Source organism: Gossypium hirsutum, chromosome A12, assembly GCF_007990345.1.
Source record: "Gossypium hirsutum isolate 1008001.06 chromosome A12, Gossypium_hirsutum_v2.1, whole genome shotgun sequence".
Taxonomy (NCBI): Eukaryota; Viridiplantae; Streptophyta; class Magnoliopsida; order Malvales; family Malvaceae; genus Gossypium; species Gossypium hirsutum.
This window is the reverse complement of record NC_053435.1, coordinates 105,623,528-105,642,575: the sequence shown is the minus strand read 5'-3', so window position 1 is coordinate 105,642,575 and position 19,048 is coordinate 105,623,528. Positions and strand designations below refer to the sequence as shown.

Genomic DNA, 19,048 nt, shown 5'->3' with positions numbered 1-19,048 from the left:
ACTGTGCACGTTTGGTGTTTGCGTTTAAAAAATGGAGGTGCGGGGAATCGAACCCCGTGCCTCTCGCATGCGAAGCGAGCGCTCTACCATATGAGCTACACCCCCATTGTGATCTCATAATTTTTATTATAATTTTCATCTATTGATCTAAAAAAGCTGCAGTATTTAAAAAAAAAGGTGTAATGGAGGTGCGGGGAATCGAACCCCGTGCCTCTCGCATGCGAAGCGAGCGCTCTACCATATGAGCTACACCCCCAAGCAGCAGTTGGTATCTTTAAAAACTCTTTTATATCTTTAGTAAATTCTTTTAATCTTAAGTCCAACTCTAGCCCTTTTTTTAAAAAAAATTTGTTATGAACAGAATTTTGAGAATATATATATAGTATAAAAACTTTGAATGAACTACATTTAAAATATATATGTTTATAATTTTAATCAATTAAATTATTTAAAATAATTAAGGAAAAAATTGACCTAAAAATATCAACTTTGACATTATAAAAGTGCGTTTTCAATTCAAAGTGTGATGTTTAAAACTGTATAAAAGTGCATTTTCCGCAGACTCCACTAGCTTTATAGTCCTTTTTCAAGGGATATTAAATCCAGCCTCGTGAAGAAAATCAACACAGTACTAGATGCCACCAAAGTTTCAGTAATATATGTTAAATTTACATCTAAAGAAGTAGATAAAATCGACTTATCCCTTTCAGCATTCCCCAATCTAATATTCTTCCTGCTTCATTATTTCTAGCTCAAATATATCTCAACAAGGCACCAGAGGCAGCAGAATATTCTCTTTGCCAAATTTTGTCAATTTTAAATTGAATATCATGGTGTCAATCAATCAGTAGCTTAACCGAGGAAATTTAGCAGGTAAGAGATCCTAGAAATGATGAGAGATGAAGCATCAACAGTGGACCAAAAAAAAAAAAGCGCTCATAAGATAAATCACATGCCTCGAGACTAGTCAAAACTAGTAGTGCAAATTGAAGAAATGCAGCCTCCCAATGACTATAGCCATCAAAGAATCAAAAGTGATCAAAACACTTGATAAGGAAAAACAAAATCAAAGGAAAGTCCCAGCAGAAGAAACTACAGAACCCATTGGGACACACACTACCCAATTAACATTTCCAGACAAATGAAGAGCTTGTCCTCCAGTCATGTAACAAGCCACCTAAAGGAACGATATTAATCTAGTGAATGCACATTTACAGCTCTTGCACAATTGCAATCATCAAACAAGGTGTCGTGTTTCTAAATTCATCCTCTTCAAACGCATCACACCTGCCACTTGATCCTTCAATATGCAAACCAAGAGGCAGAAAACTAATTCCAGAGTACTAACCACTTAACCAGATTAAGGATCTTGCACACCACAGATACAAAGCTCAGGCTACAAGCATACTACTTTGGGTAGTGTGAATAACAAAAGCCAAACACTTCAAGATAATCCCAAATTTGGCAACTCTTTCCACAAGAAATTTGTCAAATTTTAGGAGTTCCACATAGCATGCAATTCGATATAAGTTATCAGGACCATATTCCACAGGTCATCAATATTGTAGAAGATCCATGATTTACCTGGAATAATTCAAAGACAGAAAACAGCCATTACATAGGCAGTAATTCTTGCAGTTGCAACAATTCCAGTTATAAGAAATAATAGCTGCTCACATAAAGCAACAATATGAGCTATTTGAAATTAGACACTTTGCTACCATTAAAAGCTCCAAATCGAAGTGGGGCAACTGCAGCTCTACGTGAAGCCTCAGCAGTAAAGGGAAATCAGTTTCCCTGGATATTTGACCTTCTTTGAGCTAGAACCCCCTGATAAACCATGGAACATAAAGGAGAAAAAAAAAGGTTTCCTAATTAACATATGGACCAAGTACATTAGAAATTTATCAACAGGAAAAAAAAATTAAAAACCACAGACCTGTCTAAGAGAGGAACACGAGTCCATATGCTGTCGAACCTTAAAAGCCTTCTCTTTAGCAGCATTACTCACAGGTTTGTAGCTTTTATTCTGATGTTAAAGAAAATAAAATTAGATAAGAATATCAATTCCATCATGCAGTGACAAAATGATCTTGACTAAGAAAATTCATACAGGTGCACTTTGCTGCTTCTTGACTTTATTTTAAGTTTTTTTTTTTTTGACAATTTAATGATGTCATCTATGTCCATAGAAAAAAAAGGAAAATCAGAAGACTATTTTCCCCTTAAAGAACATAACTTTAAGAAGGACCAAACAGCTAATAGCTCACCCAGTGTCATGTACATTTTCTTTTCTGTGAGAGCTATTGCTTCACTTGTAAGTGGATTAGCCTCCATATGACAAAGTAAACAGTTTTAATAATCCAAATCAGTTGATGAAGACAATTTGAAATAAAAAAAAAAGTTTAATAAAAGGCAGTTCAATCTGAAGTGAGAAACACACAATATACTCACATAGGAAATAAGGAAAGCCTTTTCAAGAGATTCTAAAATAAAATTTACATAATAAATAGCTTCCACGATATAATTTATCACTTTGCTACGTAAAAGATTAAAATTAAGAAACCAAAATGTAAGAGAATTAATAATAATAATAACAAAAACCCTCCGTCACCACTCACCAAACCAACAAATAAATCCCCAAAAAAGTTATTAAAAAAAAGGGAAAAAGAAGCCTAGACAACCGAGTAAGGTTTACACGGGAAAATAACTCACCAAACAAACAATTAATATACAAATTTGCAGATCATATGAGAGGGATTCAAGAAAAATGCAAAGGATTCGAAGAGAGAAACTTACCCTTTTTTTTTCCTGGAAAAAGAGAGATCTAACGAGGAGCTTTGACGAGGAATGCGAAAGGAATTCCCAGGTACGCTAGGGGTTTGGGTTTTCGAAGCAGGAAATAAAGGGGAAATTTGTGTTTGAAGGCTTTAGATGCTTGGCTGTTACGCTAACAGCAAAACGAGTGAACAGAGCATGTAGAAACTGGCATTTATATAGGTTGGCTTGGCGGATTTCAAGTTTGTTATTAAAGTCCAATCATTAAATATAATTAATTTCGAATCCGTCTTTATCAAACATAATTATTACGTCAATTAAAGATGAGCTTGCTTTTAGCATTTTGACAAATACTAATTAAAGTGCCACGATTTTTAAACAATTATCACACTGCAACTCTTAAAATTGATAGTTTATTGTTTTATTCATTTTACAAATGTTATCAACTTAAATGAGTAAAATTTTCTATGAAGGTTGACTTATCCACAGACAAGGGAAGTAGGGAACACCGGTTTTTACCCATGGACTTAAAAATAACATTATAATAGTCATTCCCTTATCAAAACAAGTTCAAAAACTTAAGCCCAAGGAGAAATAATTAAATGGGAAAAGTGCAGTATTTCCACCCTATATTAAACAGGTGAAAGGGATTATTATTTTGAGTCTGAAGAAAAGAAAAAGATATTATTTTTTGAGCACTAGTTTAACTATAACAAAAATCAAAGCTTTTGGCTCAATGCTCCTCACCTCCATAAAACGCATTTATTCTAAAAAATTATGCCTCTAACCCACACCTGATGTGGGACTAAATTTTCCTGAACTACTACTGATTAACTTGAAAAAACATGCCCTCATCAGTTGTTTCCATAGACCCATTTCTCAGCGTTGCTTGTATAGTTAACCAACTCTTGTGGCTTGAACCACAAGTTGATTTCATGCTTGGCAGTCTCAGGACCATCACTCCCATGAATTATATTCCTGCAGGGCAAAAGAACAGCTCAAGCTCATATCCATGGTGAACAAGTTCATGCAATGTAAAAACTTACGTAAAGTAACAACAAAAGCTTATACCTTCCGACAACCACGGCTAGATCACCTCTGATGGTTCCAGGCTCTGATTTTTGAGGATCTGTTGCTCCAATGAGTTTCCGGCCGTATTTGATCACTCCCTCTCCTTCCCAGACCTGCATGTGAATGAGATTAGCTTAGCTCAGCCTGAAGCAAATACGAAGAGATGATAAGGTTTCTAGTTTCTTTTTACCATGGCAAGAACAGGGCCCGAGCTGAGGAATTCACACAGGCCATTGAAAAAGGGTCTTTCCTTCAAGTCATCATAATGTTTCTGGGCAAACTCCTTTGAAGGAACTACCAACTTGATAGCCACAAGCTTGAACCCTTTGCGCTCAAAACGAGAGATGATCTCCGAAATCTGGAATAGACACAGGCTTTAGTTAGCTATCTGACATGTTTCAATCCAAAAGACCAAAAACTGTAAAACCTGAAAAGGAGAGAAAATCATAATTTGCAGTATATATTTTCCGTCAACCACAAGCAGAATGCAAGAAGTATGGATAATAATAAAATAATACAAATTTGTTGATGTTCCTTATTTCAATATAGAATAAGATGATTGGAAGATTCCTTAAATTGACGAGAAAGGTCAGATGAACCTCACCAGCCCTCTTTGCACTCCATCTGGCTTGATAGCAATGAAGGTGCGCTCCATCTGAATGAAGAAAAATGGTTCATCACACACAGAGAAGAAAAAAGAAGAAGAGAAAAGGAGATGAATAGCATAAACAATGGAAAATACAAAGTAATAGCTACATAATTGAATGGTGATGGATTACCTCTGCAGCATGAACCTCCTGCTCCTGAAGCATGTAAGCTACAAAGATGATGAAAACAGACATTCAGGACATATTCTTTCGTTTTATTCTTTTTCCCTTTTTGGGGTTGAGGGGAAAGTAAAAATATCACAATCATAAAGCTATACTTTCTTCTTTTCATTTTCCATTTTAACCCACAGCATCTACACTGCTAATACTCTTCATTCTGTTTTAGAATTAATTCCAAAAGTGAAAGTAGGTAGAAACTTGAGCCATCTGGCAAATAAAATTATTCTTCGTCATCATCATACAACCAATCAAAATTCATTTCAAGGATAAAGGTAGCACGATAAGCTATTTTGTGTGAATAACTGTGAAGCTGGCAGTAGATGGACACAGAAAAGAAAGCGGATGGGCAAAAAGAAGAAAAGGCAGCAGAATCAAGTTAGACCAATGCACAGATATATGATGATGGCCGGTACATTATTTGGGATCGGGGCACAATGTTGGGAGAAATTTAAGGAAGAAATCAAGTCTAAAATGCATCACAATAAAGCCACAATGCTAAAACTTAAGCAAGAGACCAGGCTCCTCTTCTTTCACCCAAAGTTCTAAAGCTAGGAACTTGCCCTGGACCCTTTTATTTTATCATCCATTTTATTTTACAAGTATGACAGGGATAACAGAAAGAATTACTCCAAATGAAAAATAGAGGCCACTGGAAGATAAACTCGGAAAAAAGTTTCAAGTCATCCAAACCTGCCACTGGAAGAGCAAAAACTCCTGAAAGCCATGCTCTAGATGCATTGGCAGAAGCAGTACTTCCATAAGCTGAAGCCAAAAGAGGCACTTTACCGCCAAGTGAAACTGCTGCAGCGGCAGCTACAGCTCGCCCTTCTACAGACCACAACACAATAGCTAAAAAGCTTAAAACATATTGTTTTGCATGCTACAAAACCAGCATTTTCACCACATGGACCAAAAGTCACAGTGTATGAAAGTAGAATCTCACACATGGACCAACACATTCACATTTAACATAATGCACACTTTTTTTAGTTTACAAACAGAAATAGTTCTATAACACATGCCGCCAACTAAGTTAGCTCATGAAAGTGATTAGGTGCAAGCCCGATAGAAATTCCCTAACCATATTATATTCCCAACTTAAGCACATAGCGACTTGAGCCGTTTCTTCGAGAGAAAAAGCAAGTGTTCTCAAATATCGACGAAATCATCAAAGGAAAGAAAGAACACAGAACCAATAGAATTGAAGCAAAGCGACAGACAGATCATGTGGGTAGCATAGGTGCATAACGATTTGGAATAAATCTTTTTTCTTTTCTCTTTAATAGTGTATGTAAAGCAAATCATTAAGGGGCAACAAAATGAGAATTGATTCCACAACGAAAAGCATGGAAAGTAACATATCTCTTCTAATCTTTACCCTTTTGGGTGTCTACGTCAAGAATAGTTACAGGTGTTAGGTTTAACTTTTCGCAGCTTTCAAAAGAAAAAGTATAGTACTAACACAAATAAATTGGTAATAATTAAAAGCTAGACTTTAAGTTTTTTAGAAAGTGGTTTGGGGTTGCTAAACAGGCGAATAGGACAATTTCCATCCAAACAAAAGTGAAAAACAAATGAACGGAAAAAAAGTATTTTCAATATCAGCACAAGTTAATGCAAAATGTTCAAATAAAATTATCAGCTTCGATGCTTCATAGACAAATACAGAAAATTAAAAATCAGAGTTGAAAATCAACCACGGGATTGATCTAAAATTATGGATACTAATAAAACGATACCCTTAACAAATGCTTTCAAATCAGTTATTCCACATTTATTGAAATTTTCTTTATCCGAAAACTGATAATATTATGAAAGAAAGCAATCAAAGTTGCATTATCGGGAAATATGTATATTCGTCGAAAGAAATCACTTCACAGATCAGCCATCTATCAGCTCCCAAACAAGAGAGAAATGAAGCAAAGACGTTTACCAGAGTAAAAGCGAGAAGCCTTGGATGCTGAAAGGAGAGACCTGGCGGCTCTAGAAGCAGATCTGAAAATCTGAGAGCTCATTTTTTTTAATATTTTTTTGGGGATTTTGATTGATTGGTATGAGCCGAGTGCAAGGGCAGTGATGTGTTTTGATAGTAGAAGAGAGAGATAAGGAGAGTGAAAATGAGAGGCTTGTATTTATAGGAGCCAAACGTTCGTTCGTCGAATGGGTCTATTATTATTGTTATTATTACTTTAGAATAAAGTACCATCGGACGAAATCGTGACTCGTGACCGAGATTTTGAATGGGGTGAGGCTGAGCTCACTTCTTTTGGGTTGCGCGGTTAGGTTTTTTTGTTCGGCTAATGAATGTCCGTCGGTGGTTATTATAAATTAATTTAAATAAAATATTATAACATAAATAAAAAAATTAAATATTTAAAGGGTAAACTAACTCAAAGTCATTAAACTATTAGTAAATTTATGTTTTAGTCATTTAATTTTAATAAATTACAAAATTATCACTTAAACTATTTAAAAGTTTTCATTTAAATCATTAAACTATTCAAAAAAAATTATTTAAGTCATTGGACAATTAATTTTTTAAAAGTATGACTAGCAAGTTTCATGTAATAATTTGACTATCAGTACACATAGATGAGTATAAGAATGTACATTAGGTCCAATTCGATCTAACAATAAATATTGGAGATCAAATATGCTTAAATTTTAATTCGTAAATTCATGATATTCAAAATTGTTTCATTAAAAAACTAAACTGTAAAAGAGAAAAGAAAAAAGTATAAATAAATAATAATATAAACATTTATATTATAAATTATAATAATAAATTAAACATTTCAATTAATTTAAACATGATTTTTGTCTATTATCGTTTTCCAATCTTATGACTCGAGTCCATCGCTAGTAGTTGTGACTAAACTCATGGGCGTGGATTAAACCCTCAACCTTATGATTAAGAGATGATGTAAGCAATCACCATATTACATCTCATGATTATGTTTAGGACTTTTTAAGTTTTTATCATTTTTTTCATATTTTTTCAATTATATATAGGGTTAACATATTCTCAACAAAATTGGATTATTTCTATTTTTATATTTTTATTATATTACAATTTTAAAATAAATAATTATTTTTTATTTTGATACGTTAATATATACAATTTTTTTTTGCTAGTCGCAATGTCGTGAAATATGTTCTATTTTTATAAATCAAGATAGAACTTATAATTTTTTAATTAAGAAACTAAGTGAGTAATCACCACTCGTCATGATTAATATATATATATATATAATGTGATGGGTGTATTGCTTAAAAAATAAAAAGTATATCACTTAGAGGCGGATGGTAATGGGGCCTAGACCTAAAAATATTTTAAGTGTCTTTTTAGACTGTTAAATCTTTTAAAAATTTAATTATATCTTTACAACTTTTTTTTTGGTCAATTCTCAAGGGGCATTTAAAAGTTTTGAAAGTTTTACTTCCACTTGCATTCTCATTAAATTCTCTTTGAAAAATTTTAATTAATCCTCCTAAATCTCAACACCAAAATCCACCACCATCATTTACAAATTTGAAATTTTGAATTTAGGATTCGTTTGCTTGGTGTTAAAAAATTTACAGAAAATATTTTTCCTATGTTTGTTAACAAAAAATAAATATATTAATGTATCGATTGAAATTTAACTTAGCTTATATCAATATCATCGTCGGTATAGGAATACGTGGGTTAGAATGTGCTAATACGCTAAAGCACAATATTGTCTTAATATAAAAATAAATAGAACATTTGATTAATATAAATATTTTTACAAGTTAACCAAAATTTCCCTTATTTCTTGGTAAAAATATTTTACCCTGATAAAACATTTTACAAAAGCTTCTCGTGTTAGTTGATTTTACAAAAATCAAGTAACTTTTTTTTTTCAGTTTTCATGCCATAAGTTGAATTTCATGGCATGAATTTTTTTCATGTCATTTTCATGCCCTTTTGTTATATATATATATATATATATAATGAATTTTATGTATTTTGATCTATATTTTTCAGGTCATTTGCTTTTTTCAATTTTTTTTTCAATTTTATGTTATAAAGCTTTAGATCTCATATTAATTATGAAAAAAAATTATTGTTAATATTGTATTTATTTCACTATAAATATATTTTTAAAAAATAATTTTAAAAAAATTTACTAAATAATGGAAAATATTTTATACATAATCATTTAATGTTTCAAACGACAAAAAATATCAATTTAAAAAAATCATATTTTGTAAAATTATTACACCAAACAAATGGACCTTAAATAATATATACGTAACATTTTCCACGTGTGTTAAGTTAATTTTATAAAAGTTAAATTTTATTATTGGTATTTTTATTATGCATAGGTTGTTGATTTAGTCTCTACACTTTAAATCTATTATTTCCGGTCCATGTATTATTAGAATTTTAAAATTTTAATTTTGATCAAATGGTGGCCATTAAATTCTTTAAATTAAGTTTTGTTGTACTTGAAATGTAATGCAGCAAACATATTATCGCATGCGTAACGCTATATCAGCTTATCACTAAAAGAAATTAGTTTATAGACTTAACGACTATTGTTTGCATTAAGAATAAAATTTCGAAAATGATAGTGGCTAAAAATGATTCATTTAAAGAATATTGACTAAATTTATAATTTTAGAAATAATATAAAACTAATAGTAGAATTTAACTGTTAACAAAACTGAAATTTTAAAACCTGAAAAATATAAAAATTACATTTTAAATTTACGAGAAGTAAAAAGATATTTTAAACATAAATAAATCCTTACAAAATAAATAAATAAGTAAAGGACTACAAAAGCAAAGCCCCAATCGGAATAGACTATAGAGGAAGCATCTATATATCTGTCACTTCAATCACTGAAAAACGTGGGAGAAAAAAATAATGGAAGTTTCTCCTTTTGTCAATATTTATTTGCTGGAAAACCTTCTTTTTAAACACCTTTGATATTCACAGTTATACAATAATATTTGGAGCCGCAGACACAAACTTTTAAAAATTGCTATTCTTTCTTTGTCCTTTAAAAATGGGTTAATTCCAAAAATAACCCCTTATGTTTGTTTAAGTTTTTGATCGCTGATGTATCAATTGTTACGCAATTTATAATAATTTGATGACTTTGCTGGTATCATTGGTTAAAAGTATAACGGAATCTGTTAATTCTGACTTGGACGCCATATTTTTTATTTTTATTGTGCTCCCGCCACTTATGTATGTATGTATTTATTTATTCTCTCTCCCACATAACGTAATAGTAATACTCTCTTCTTCTTTTTTTCTTTCTTCCCTTCTTTTCCTTTCACAAACAATCATAATCTTCAACCAAATTATGTTTTAAAAAAAAAAAATTGGAGTAAAATTTTATACGAAAATGACCTGTTTTTTATAATGTTCACTGGTACTGTCAATCATTACTAACCAATCATCGACTTTTTTAAAAAATATACTTTTTTAAGATTAGTTTATGTATTTTTTCCAGATACTCATTAAAAATTGGGAAGAAAATAAAAAAAAATAAAAAATATTTAATGGCCACCACGGTTTCCAGTGTCAGAAACAATTCAGTTTTTTTGTTTTTGGTGGCTAGGCTGTGTGGTGGTATAGGTGTAAAAAAAATTTCAAACATTTTGTAAAACTGCTCTCAGTATCAAAAGTATCTATACCTTCAATATACTATCGATACAAGGACCCAAGTATTGATATCCCTAGCTGGTATCAATATCAATTTCAACTTGGAAGTTCAGAAAAATTGAGTAAAAATAAAAAATATTGACACTATTAATAAAGTATCAATACTTTAACAAAAGTATCGATACCTATCTTTGTATCAATACCGTTTTGAAGTCGCCAAACAACCTGATTGCACCTAAAATAATTAATTTTTAAAGCCTGACGACACAAAAAATTTGACTTTTTCCTAAAATGGGTGTTGCCACACATTTAAAAACAAAAAATCTTTGATAACGCTAGAGAAGACGACTACACCTATTAAAATATTATTTTTTCTTTTCTTTCCCCAACATATTCGTATTTTTAACGTCTATTTAGAAAAAAATACATATCGGTGCCACCAAACACAGTGGCGACACCAAAAAAATTTATTCAGACAAAAACGATGATTGACTAATGATTTAGGGTCAGTGCTGCCGATGTGTTTAGTAGCACCGGCTGGCACTGTATAAAACGGGTTGTTTTTGTACAAGATTTTGCTCCTGAGTTATTTTCATAATTAATTAATTTATTTGGGTCATTTCTGAAAAATAACCCATTGATGACCTAAACATAAATTTAAACAAATATAAGGGACTATTTCTGAAGTTTACACTTTAAAAATTGTGTTTGTTTCAAAGACCCAACACGAGATTGCTTCTCAATCAACCTTATGCTTTACCGTGCATTAGTGGTGGTCAGCTCAGTGCATACATATATATTTAATTGGATATTCCAGTTATATGGGATCTTTTGTTCTGTCTTGTCAGTGCATTAAGAGCTTTAATCACAAGAAACGAATTTTGGAGGGTTTCTCTTCTTTCTGGGGGGAAAGAAAAAAGCAGTCAATAAAGCTTTAAAAATCCACTGCTCGAAACAGTTTCGAACATCCAATAGCTTTCTTAGCATCCAAACACACGTCAGTTTTATTGCAAGAAAAACAGGAACCAAAGTTCTCATTTCTAACTGAATCAATTCCAGCTCTAAGAGATTCATACAAGAAGGTGCTGATTTATTGGAAATGCCAATCATATGTACATCAACAAAAGAACTGTTAGTGAGATCCCGGTGCCGGTTCGATATACTAGTTCTAACCTATGTCACAAGAACTTGGGACAAGTATCAAATACAGAAAATTTTCAATTTGTTTCGAATGTTTGGACAATCATTGAGCGAACACATGTTTGAATCGGACATAAATACCTCAAGAAAAATAAGGAACCTGGGTAGCATAAGCTCTAACCGAGTTACTGTTAACAGAAGAACCCCTAACACATGTTAGGAACCATTTGGGACTTCAACATCAGAACCCAACTTGCAGTCTGTCCGCAAAGCTGATAACCATGTGTCCACCTAGGAAAAGAGAGAAAACAATCAAAGTCAAATTTGATTTTGAGAACACACAAACTTAAGAAATCGGAGCAAGAGAATTCTACGAGTTTAGAATGGCAGAACTAAATGCAAAAAACTTGTCTAAAACATTGTATTTTGATATATGCATATTGAGTACACAAGGTATACTATACCTGTACTTCAGAAACATGTGAACACTCGTAACGCAGTCCTTGACGAGTTAATATATAAAAGGAATATTGTGTTCCTTCACCTTCTCTTATAAAGTTTGGCAGAGGACCAACTTCAACAACATCGGACAGAAGTGTGGAATCTTGAGGGCTCAAATCTGCAAAGTATAAATTAAGAAGTTTATCAGCAAGTAATGTTTATGATCCACCAGCCCATGCTGTGTTTACATTCGACCAGCCTATTGAATCAATCCTTTATTGTTAGTGATCACTCTAGACCATACTTCATTTTAAACTTAATGATGTGTTCATTAAAGAAGAGAACAAATAAAAAATTGCTTGATCATCTCGAATTTGAAATTTCAACAACTTTTATGTCATTTTCCATATTGCAATTTGTTATAGTAAAAAAGAAAAAAATAAGGAGTATACATCAAAGGCTAATTACCTGTGGAGCATAAATAGAAGAATATACATTGGCCATGAAGAACAACGAATCTAGGAAGCCAGTCGTCAACATCTATATCGTCAATAGGAGCAGGTTCTCCGGGTAACGCTGTCCACCTCTGGGAATGAAAAATACATAGAAAAATCATTACCTGGAACAGTAGCAATGCGTGAACAAAATATGAAGTAGCAAGAAGAGCAATTCATACACTTCGTATGTACAAATAGCCAGAAAGACGTGCTGACCGCAAAATTTCATCGATATGTTCCAACCTGCAAAAAACAGAAACATCAATGAAAAGAAATGTAGAAATACTGAATCCAAATCTCAATATTACATCAATGGTTCAGAGACCATTAATGGCTCAAACTGTTAAATATCATCCTTCCACTACATTAAATTATGATGGACACACGTATATAGTCATGGTTCAAAAATCAAGATTCAATTGTTACTTACTGAGCTTTCAAGTGAGCTTCTCTCTCTTCTATATCGGCAAGTTCCGACCTTAGTGATTCCAACTCTGCAGCAGTCAATTGAACCTGTCAATGAAAATAAAAGTTCTGGTGATAAGAGAGGTCTGAACATCGATAAAACCAAACGGAAAAATTCAAAGAGGATAGTATATGAACCTTTTCCTGACCATCAGCACCACTCCATGGCAACCCACGTAAACTGAACAGATTCAACATGAATGCAGCCCTTCTCAATTTTCGCCGAGACCATAAACTGCTACGGGACCTATCCTAAAGCAAGAACCAACAGATATTGAGATAATATGAACTAGAAATCCTTAATGCATTATTCTCTTTTTCACCTTCAGAAAGTAATACCTCGAAGAATTTCCAGTACTTGGTTGTGAATCAGGTGAACTTCTGTTTTGAAGAGAATCCTCACTGGGAGGAGTTGAGACTTGAAAATGATCTGGAATCACCTTGATCTTCCCAAAACCGTCATCCATAAAGTTATATTCACTATAGTAGGATGTACAAACTTATTACCAATAAAACCAAAAATTGCAATCATACTCGTATAGTGCAACCAAGCTTAAGATGAGATTAACAAGCTTCCAAGTCCAGAGTTTGTTAATAAGTGCTCTAGTCCCTGAGTTATTCAGAAGGCTTTACAACCCGAGACAATATTCCAGAAAAGCTGGTGTATGAAGACTGAAGTCTAAGTGATAAGCAAATTAATTTCCAAAAGGGGATTCGAGTTCTTTTGGAAGAATAAGCAAGCGTATGACCTTAAAAACACAAAAACATATAAGATTTCAGGTCCATCATAACCCTACTTGTCAACTAGCTAAATCTCTAGTAAACTACAAGGTGCCTACACATGAAAATTGACAACATTTAGGGAATATATCAGCCAAGAAAAGACAGAAAAATCACAATATAATCATCAGTCAGACTTCATATAATTAAAATTCCTTAAAGCTCTATCATTTTCCTAAGTCCTAACCACAAATTACTTGGCCAACATAATATGCAACAGGGACAAGGTTTCCATGAACAAGAAGAAAAAAAATCAAACCATTGAATTCCCATTAATTCTTTATATAATACCAAAAGTGGTTCAATTAAACCATAACTAACAGCTTAAACAACTAGAAAAATATTTCCCATAAAAAAGAAGTGAAAACCCAGAATCAACAGCTAAACCAACAACTAAAAAAAGCTACCCAGAAGAAGAAACTCAAAAAAAAAAAACCATCAATCAAAATCATATGAAAATAAGGTAACAACCAAGGTTCTGCAGAGCTTACAGAAAAGTTGATCTCTTGAATTTGTACAAGCAGCAAGAGTCGAAAAACAAAGGACAAGCTCGACAATGATTTGATTTAAAAAGAAAGAAAGACCTTTCCTTTTCTGTATTTACCAGTGGAAAGAGGATTTTGTGTTCTGTTTCGACTCCTCTTCTAACCATTACCGGTCTGACGAGTTGTTTCTTCCAGTTTTGATCTTATTGATATATAAAAAGACTATCATACCCCCTGCTTGTTTCTTAATTTTCCTTTTTGCTCATAAAAAATAAATAAAGAGCAAAACAAAAATTATTGTTTTGTAAGGTAGGGTTAGATTAGGATAATGCGGCTGTCATGTCCCAAGTATATCTGTCGATTATCCATCCGTTGTCTTGTGGTGGATTACACATTTGGCATTAATTTACTCAATGATGTCAGCGTAGGCCTTTAACAAACGTAATATTCTCTTATTTAAAAATTAATAAGAACTATAAATACTTTTAAAAATAATATTAAAAAAAGTATATATATAATTAATATTTAAAAAAATTGAGAAAAAATATTAAAAAAATATCACTTTTATTTTGAGCTAACGTAATTAATTATAAATTTTAAAAGTATGTATTAATATTTTTAATGAATTTTAATATACATTGAAAATACCAATTTATCTAACTTGATGACTTCAAGAAAATTTTTAAAACATTCATTAGAAAAGTATTATCCTCTGTTTTCTCCTTGCTTAAAATTAATATTCTTTGCTTAAAAAGGAAAAACTTCTCTATAGTTACTTGATATAATAAAAAAGAAAAACTTCTCTGTATCTAATTTTAGTTAATATTTTTGTTTTTGGTGCTCTTAAGATCATTGGCATAATATTTTTTTTTAAAAAAGAGTTAAATGTGCTATTAAGTCGACAGAAATTAACAAAATATAATGATTTAGTGTTGTTGAATATTTGTTAAAGGATAATCAAGACTCATATTTAGTTCCCTGGGGGTCTAAATAATTACTCACCAAAATCCTTACAAACATAATTTATTAGCCATTTCGCCATCTAAGCACCAACCTTTTACTGCATTTTCACTCCAACTTGTCTCGTTCTTCAAATTTGTAATATAAAAATAAATAATTGACTTAAACATAAGACAAATATTTTGCATAATTTCAAATCTTCAGTTGAAATAAATTTCAAATTCAGTCTCTTACTCTTTACCTTCAATGCAGAAAATATATATGTACACATATACAAAACATGTAAAAAGGGTGTCGGAAAATATTTTCCCAATACTAATCAATATGAGTTGATCTAATTAGCTTTAATCTCCTTACTTTCTTAAAATTTAAGAATCAATTGATCTATCTACTTCAATTTGATATAATTTAATCTCTTTAACAATGAGTTAATTGATACATTAAAATGATGAGACAATTTTTTTTTTATTTTTACTTGATCATACAATCTAAACTAGGGGAAACATTGTTTGAAAAAAAACGAAGTTTTCGATTTAATGATAGCAATTAAAGGTGTTGTTAATTTATATCTAGTAGAAGAGTTCAAATTATGTCAGAAGAATTGAATCAGTTGGTGAGGGTATTATCTTATATATTTTGAATATATAACTGATAATGATTGAATTTGTATTTTTACAAATTAATGATAAAGAGGTAGGGATGAATAATGATGGGGTTCGGTCCACCGGTGGACCATTCAATTATTCATTGTTTTGATTTGCAGTGGTTGGTACTAAATGTACACCGTCCATTGCGGGATGGTTTGTGATTAGTATTCCCAGTTGTTAAAACATCCTAAAAGCTTTTTCTGGCAAGATTGACTTGTCAGATCATGGGTGATAGGGGGCTCTGCCATGGAGAAAAGGCGATAGATATTGAACTCAGAGAAACGTAGCAGAAGCCTCATCATCACTTGCAACTAGAGATGAAGAAAGTTTGTGGCACAGCACTGAACTCTCTTAGTTCCAGAAGATGCTTCCGGAAATGAAATTATGGGGCTCGCTAGAAAATCTCCGGGTGGCAGAAAGTACTGCCGGACTTGCTGCCACAAAGAAACTAAAACCACCAGACTCTTAACAACCTATCCTACATGTATCGCAGCGGCTCACTGGTGGAAAAGTTCACAATTTGCCTCAACAATTTTGGACCTTGCGACGAAGAATCCTAAATCTGCTGTTCTTGAAGCTATGATAGACAAGGATCCAAAGAGATATCTGTCTCAACTCTCGTGTATGGAAGGTAAGAATTATGAGCGGTTTTGACTCTTTAAGCTTAGTTAGGAATCAATCACAGGCAGAGATACTTCAAACATCACAAACCAATATTAATTAAGTACTTAAAATATACAAAACATGAATGAGAAGGAAAAAAAAAAGCCATAATTCATTTGATTTTCTGTGTTTATTCATTAAAAATGGTGTTTGTCCCCTTTCCTATTAGTTTTACAGCACACCAATGTCATTTGAAAATCGAAGCTCCAATATTGCGATAAGAAAAAAGAATGAGAACATTTAGAAGTCCATGAAATCATCTTCCCTGTTGAAACTCCATCAGATGATCAGAAACATCCACCCAACTGCCAAGAGGGCCAAAAAAGGATTAACAGATGTCTAGCAAGCTAAAACAGAGGAAGTGGGAGAAAAACCATTCCTCCAGTACATGCTCAATAAGTTAATTTTAAGCACTGAGCAAGACTGAATCCATTTCACACAAAAGAATAAAAGAACAAAGAGAGCCACATCAAAAACCAATAGTTCATAAGCATGTGCACATCAAAATAAAGAGGGAAACATACAATACTAATTCATGCATATAACCAAAGGATTTAACTTTCTTCACAATCCGTGAGGTTCCTAACAAATCACAAATACTATTGACTCCATATTCCTCCCGATATTCACCCTTTAGTTATTTAACCAGTTATTTAAGAAGTTATTTCCTAGAAGTTAGTGGCTGAAATTTGTCCGTGATTTCTTTTGAGAATCATCGAAATTTGTTAGTGATTTTCTTTTTGAGAATCACAGACTGTTATAGTATGTTTTTCCATAAATAAAACCCAACTGGCAACCCCTCTTATTGCTCAAATATATCAGTACAAGATAAAAATTCTTCTCCCAATGACAACACTTAGTTCATACACGTTTGCTGCATTTTAATGCACTATGGCTAGTAAAGTTAGCGATCCCAAGACGTATAATGCAGTCAACATCTACCCAAAATTTTCATTTTCCCTGAAGTATTCATGTCAAACATGTGTTCTGCACAGGTTAAGGTCTAGGTACGTGGTATGATGTTTCAAAGATATGAAACAACTCCAGGTAATATAGGTCAACATAAACTGGCAACAGTTCTTATTGCTCAAATATGATATTACAAGATAAATTTCTTCTCCAGTAGAGATCACAAAACTTAGATCATAAGCATTTGATGCATTTTAATGCACCACGGTTTCAAAGGATGAAGTTGACTTAAGCGCCAAATTCTCTGTCCAACTGATCTCTTATAAGCAAGGTTAGTGATCCTAACACATATAATGCAGTCAACATCTACCCAAAACTTTCATTTTCCTTAATGTCCAACATGGGCTCAACAAGGATTTCAGATCTAGGTTAGCGATATGATGTTACAAGTATGAAACAACTCCAGGTAACATAGGTCAACTTTAAATGTCCAATGTAAAAAAAAAAAAAGATTTAAATCCTGAAAACATCACGAAAGAGGACGGATTACATACCAAAATAGCCTCAATTTCCTCATTGGAAACAGCCGTTCTTTTGGGTTGAAGAGAAGCTTTGCCTCCCACAGTTGCAGGAGCCTTAGAACTAGAGAAGAAAGTTAGATCACCATCGCCAGTTTTGCTTGCAACCTGAGCCTGCAACCCAGAATCTGCAAATATCGATTTGATTTCACATTTTTCACCAACATCCATTAACTGCAATCGCAAACAGTTTTTACAACAATTTGACTTGCGTTTACAGATTCAGCAAAAAACATCCCCCCTTTCAGTTAAACATGCAGATATAGAGAAAACCATAAAAAACATATTAAAGAGAAGGCAGAATGAGATTTAACAATACATTAAGAAATCAAAAGCAAAGAAAACACAAAAGATGAGATATAGAAGGGGTCAATGGATATAAAGAAGAATACCAGAAGGTTTGGGGTGTCTTTGAGGAAACTTGATGCGAGGGATTCTCTTCATCGCTTGCGCTAGGCCCATTTTTCTTTTTCTTTTTTGGTACAATGGGAATTTTCTCAAAGAAGTTTGACGGTGATTTTCCAATTAAGAATGATTCTCCGGTTTCAGAGATTTCTCGTTATGTAGAAAAGTAGGCGGCGATGTTTCAGGAAGGAAAAAGAGAGCGAAAATATTAAAATTGATTTTCTACTTTATACTAAACGACAGCGTCTTCGTGGAAGTAAAACAAACGCACCGTTGAACAAAATAATCAAGGGTTAACTTTAGGGACACTGGCCCAATTATTAAAATAATCGGTATGTACCTTACCACCTTTTGGTAGTGTCACATGTCCAGTTTAAGTGACGCATAACAATTGTCCTCCCGCAAGACTGTATTTTTGGGTTATACAATTGTCCTTTATGTTTTCGCTTCTTATTTTTCTATTCGTTCTCGACTATGCAATTTCTTAATCTAAGAATTAATAGGAACTATTCCTCGTTACTTTTTATTGATTCAGGGAATCCATAATTATAAGGTTAAGACACCGCCAAATGTTAGAAATTAAAGATGGTACATGAAATTAATTCCATCTGCTAATTAAATTTAGTTCCTATTAACTTGGGGATGCCGTAAACAACTTCAATATCAAATTTAGTTTTTACACTCGACTTTTTTTCTGACATGGCTTTTCAATTAAGATTGGATTTGCCCAATTTGATAGAACTATTTTTTTATGCTTTTA

General features: G+C 32.6%; 2 protein-coding genes and 2 non-coding genes across 4 annotated transcripts; all 4 read right to left on the bottom strand.

The window, feature by feature from the left end:
* Nucleotides 1-32: 32 nt before the first annotated feature.
* TRNAA-CGC (transfer RNA alanine (anticodon CGC)) lies at nt 33-105 on the bottom strand. The gene has a single exon. It is a non-coding gene; the product is annotated as a tRNA-Ala (tRNA).
* A 78-nt stretch (nt 106-183) lies between these two features.
* On the bottom strand, nt 184-256 carry TRNAA-CGC (transfer RNA alanine (anticodon CGC)). Its single transcript has one exon. It is a non-coding gene; the product is annotated as a tRNA-Ala (tRNA).
* A 3,120-nt stretch (nt 257-3,376) lies between these two features.
* On the bottom strand, nt 3,377-14,310 carry LOC107947125 (uncharacterized). Its single transcript, XM_016881687.2, has 15 exons — nt 14,133-14,310; nt 13,201-13,341; nt 13,000-13,108; nt 12,827-12,909; nt 12,576-12,639; nt 12,368-12,485; nt 11,923-12,077; nt 11,712-11,749; nt 6,610-6,686; nt 5,367-5,504; nt 4,629-4,666; nt 4,454-4,504; nt 4,040-4,207; nt 3,850-3,962; nt 3,377-3,756 (listed from the first exon to the last, which is right to left on the bottom strand). The coding sequence occupies exons 1-15, from the start codon at nt 14,291-14,293 to the stop codon at nt 3,633-3,635; spliced, it is 1,578 nt and encodes a 525-aa protein (XP_016737176.1). The 5' UTR covers nt 14,294-14,310; the 3' UTR covers nt 3,377-3,632.
* A 2,115-nt stretch (nt 14,311-16,425) lies between these two features.
* Nucleotides 16,426-18,489, bottom strand: LOC107947124 (uncharacterized). The gene is made up of 3 exons (XM_016881686.2): nt 18,276-18,489; nt 17,860-18,011; nt 16,426-16,701 (listed from the first exon to the last, which is right to left on the bottom strand). Exons 1-3 carry the CDS (start codon nt 18,343-18,345, stop codon nt 16,684-16,686), a joined length of 240 nt encoding a protein of 79 aa, XP_016737175.1. The 5' UTR covers nt 18,346-18,489; the 3' UTR covers nt 16,426-16,683.
* Nucleotides 18,490-19,048: the final 559 nt, after the last annotated feature.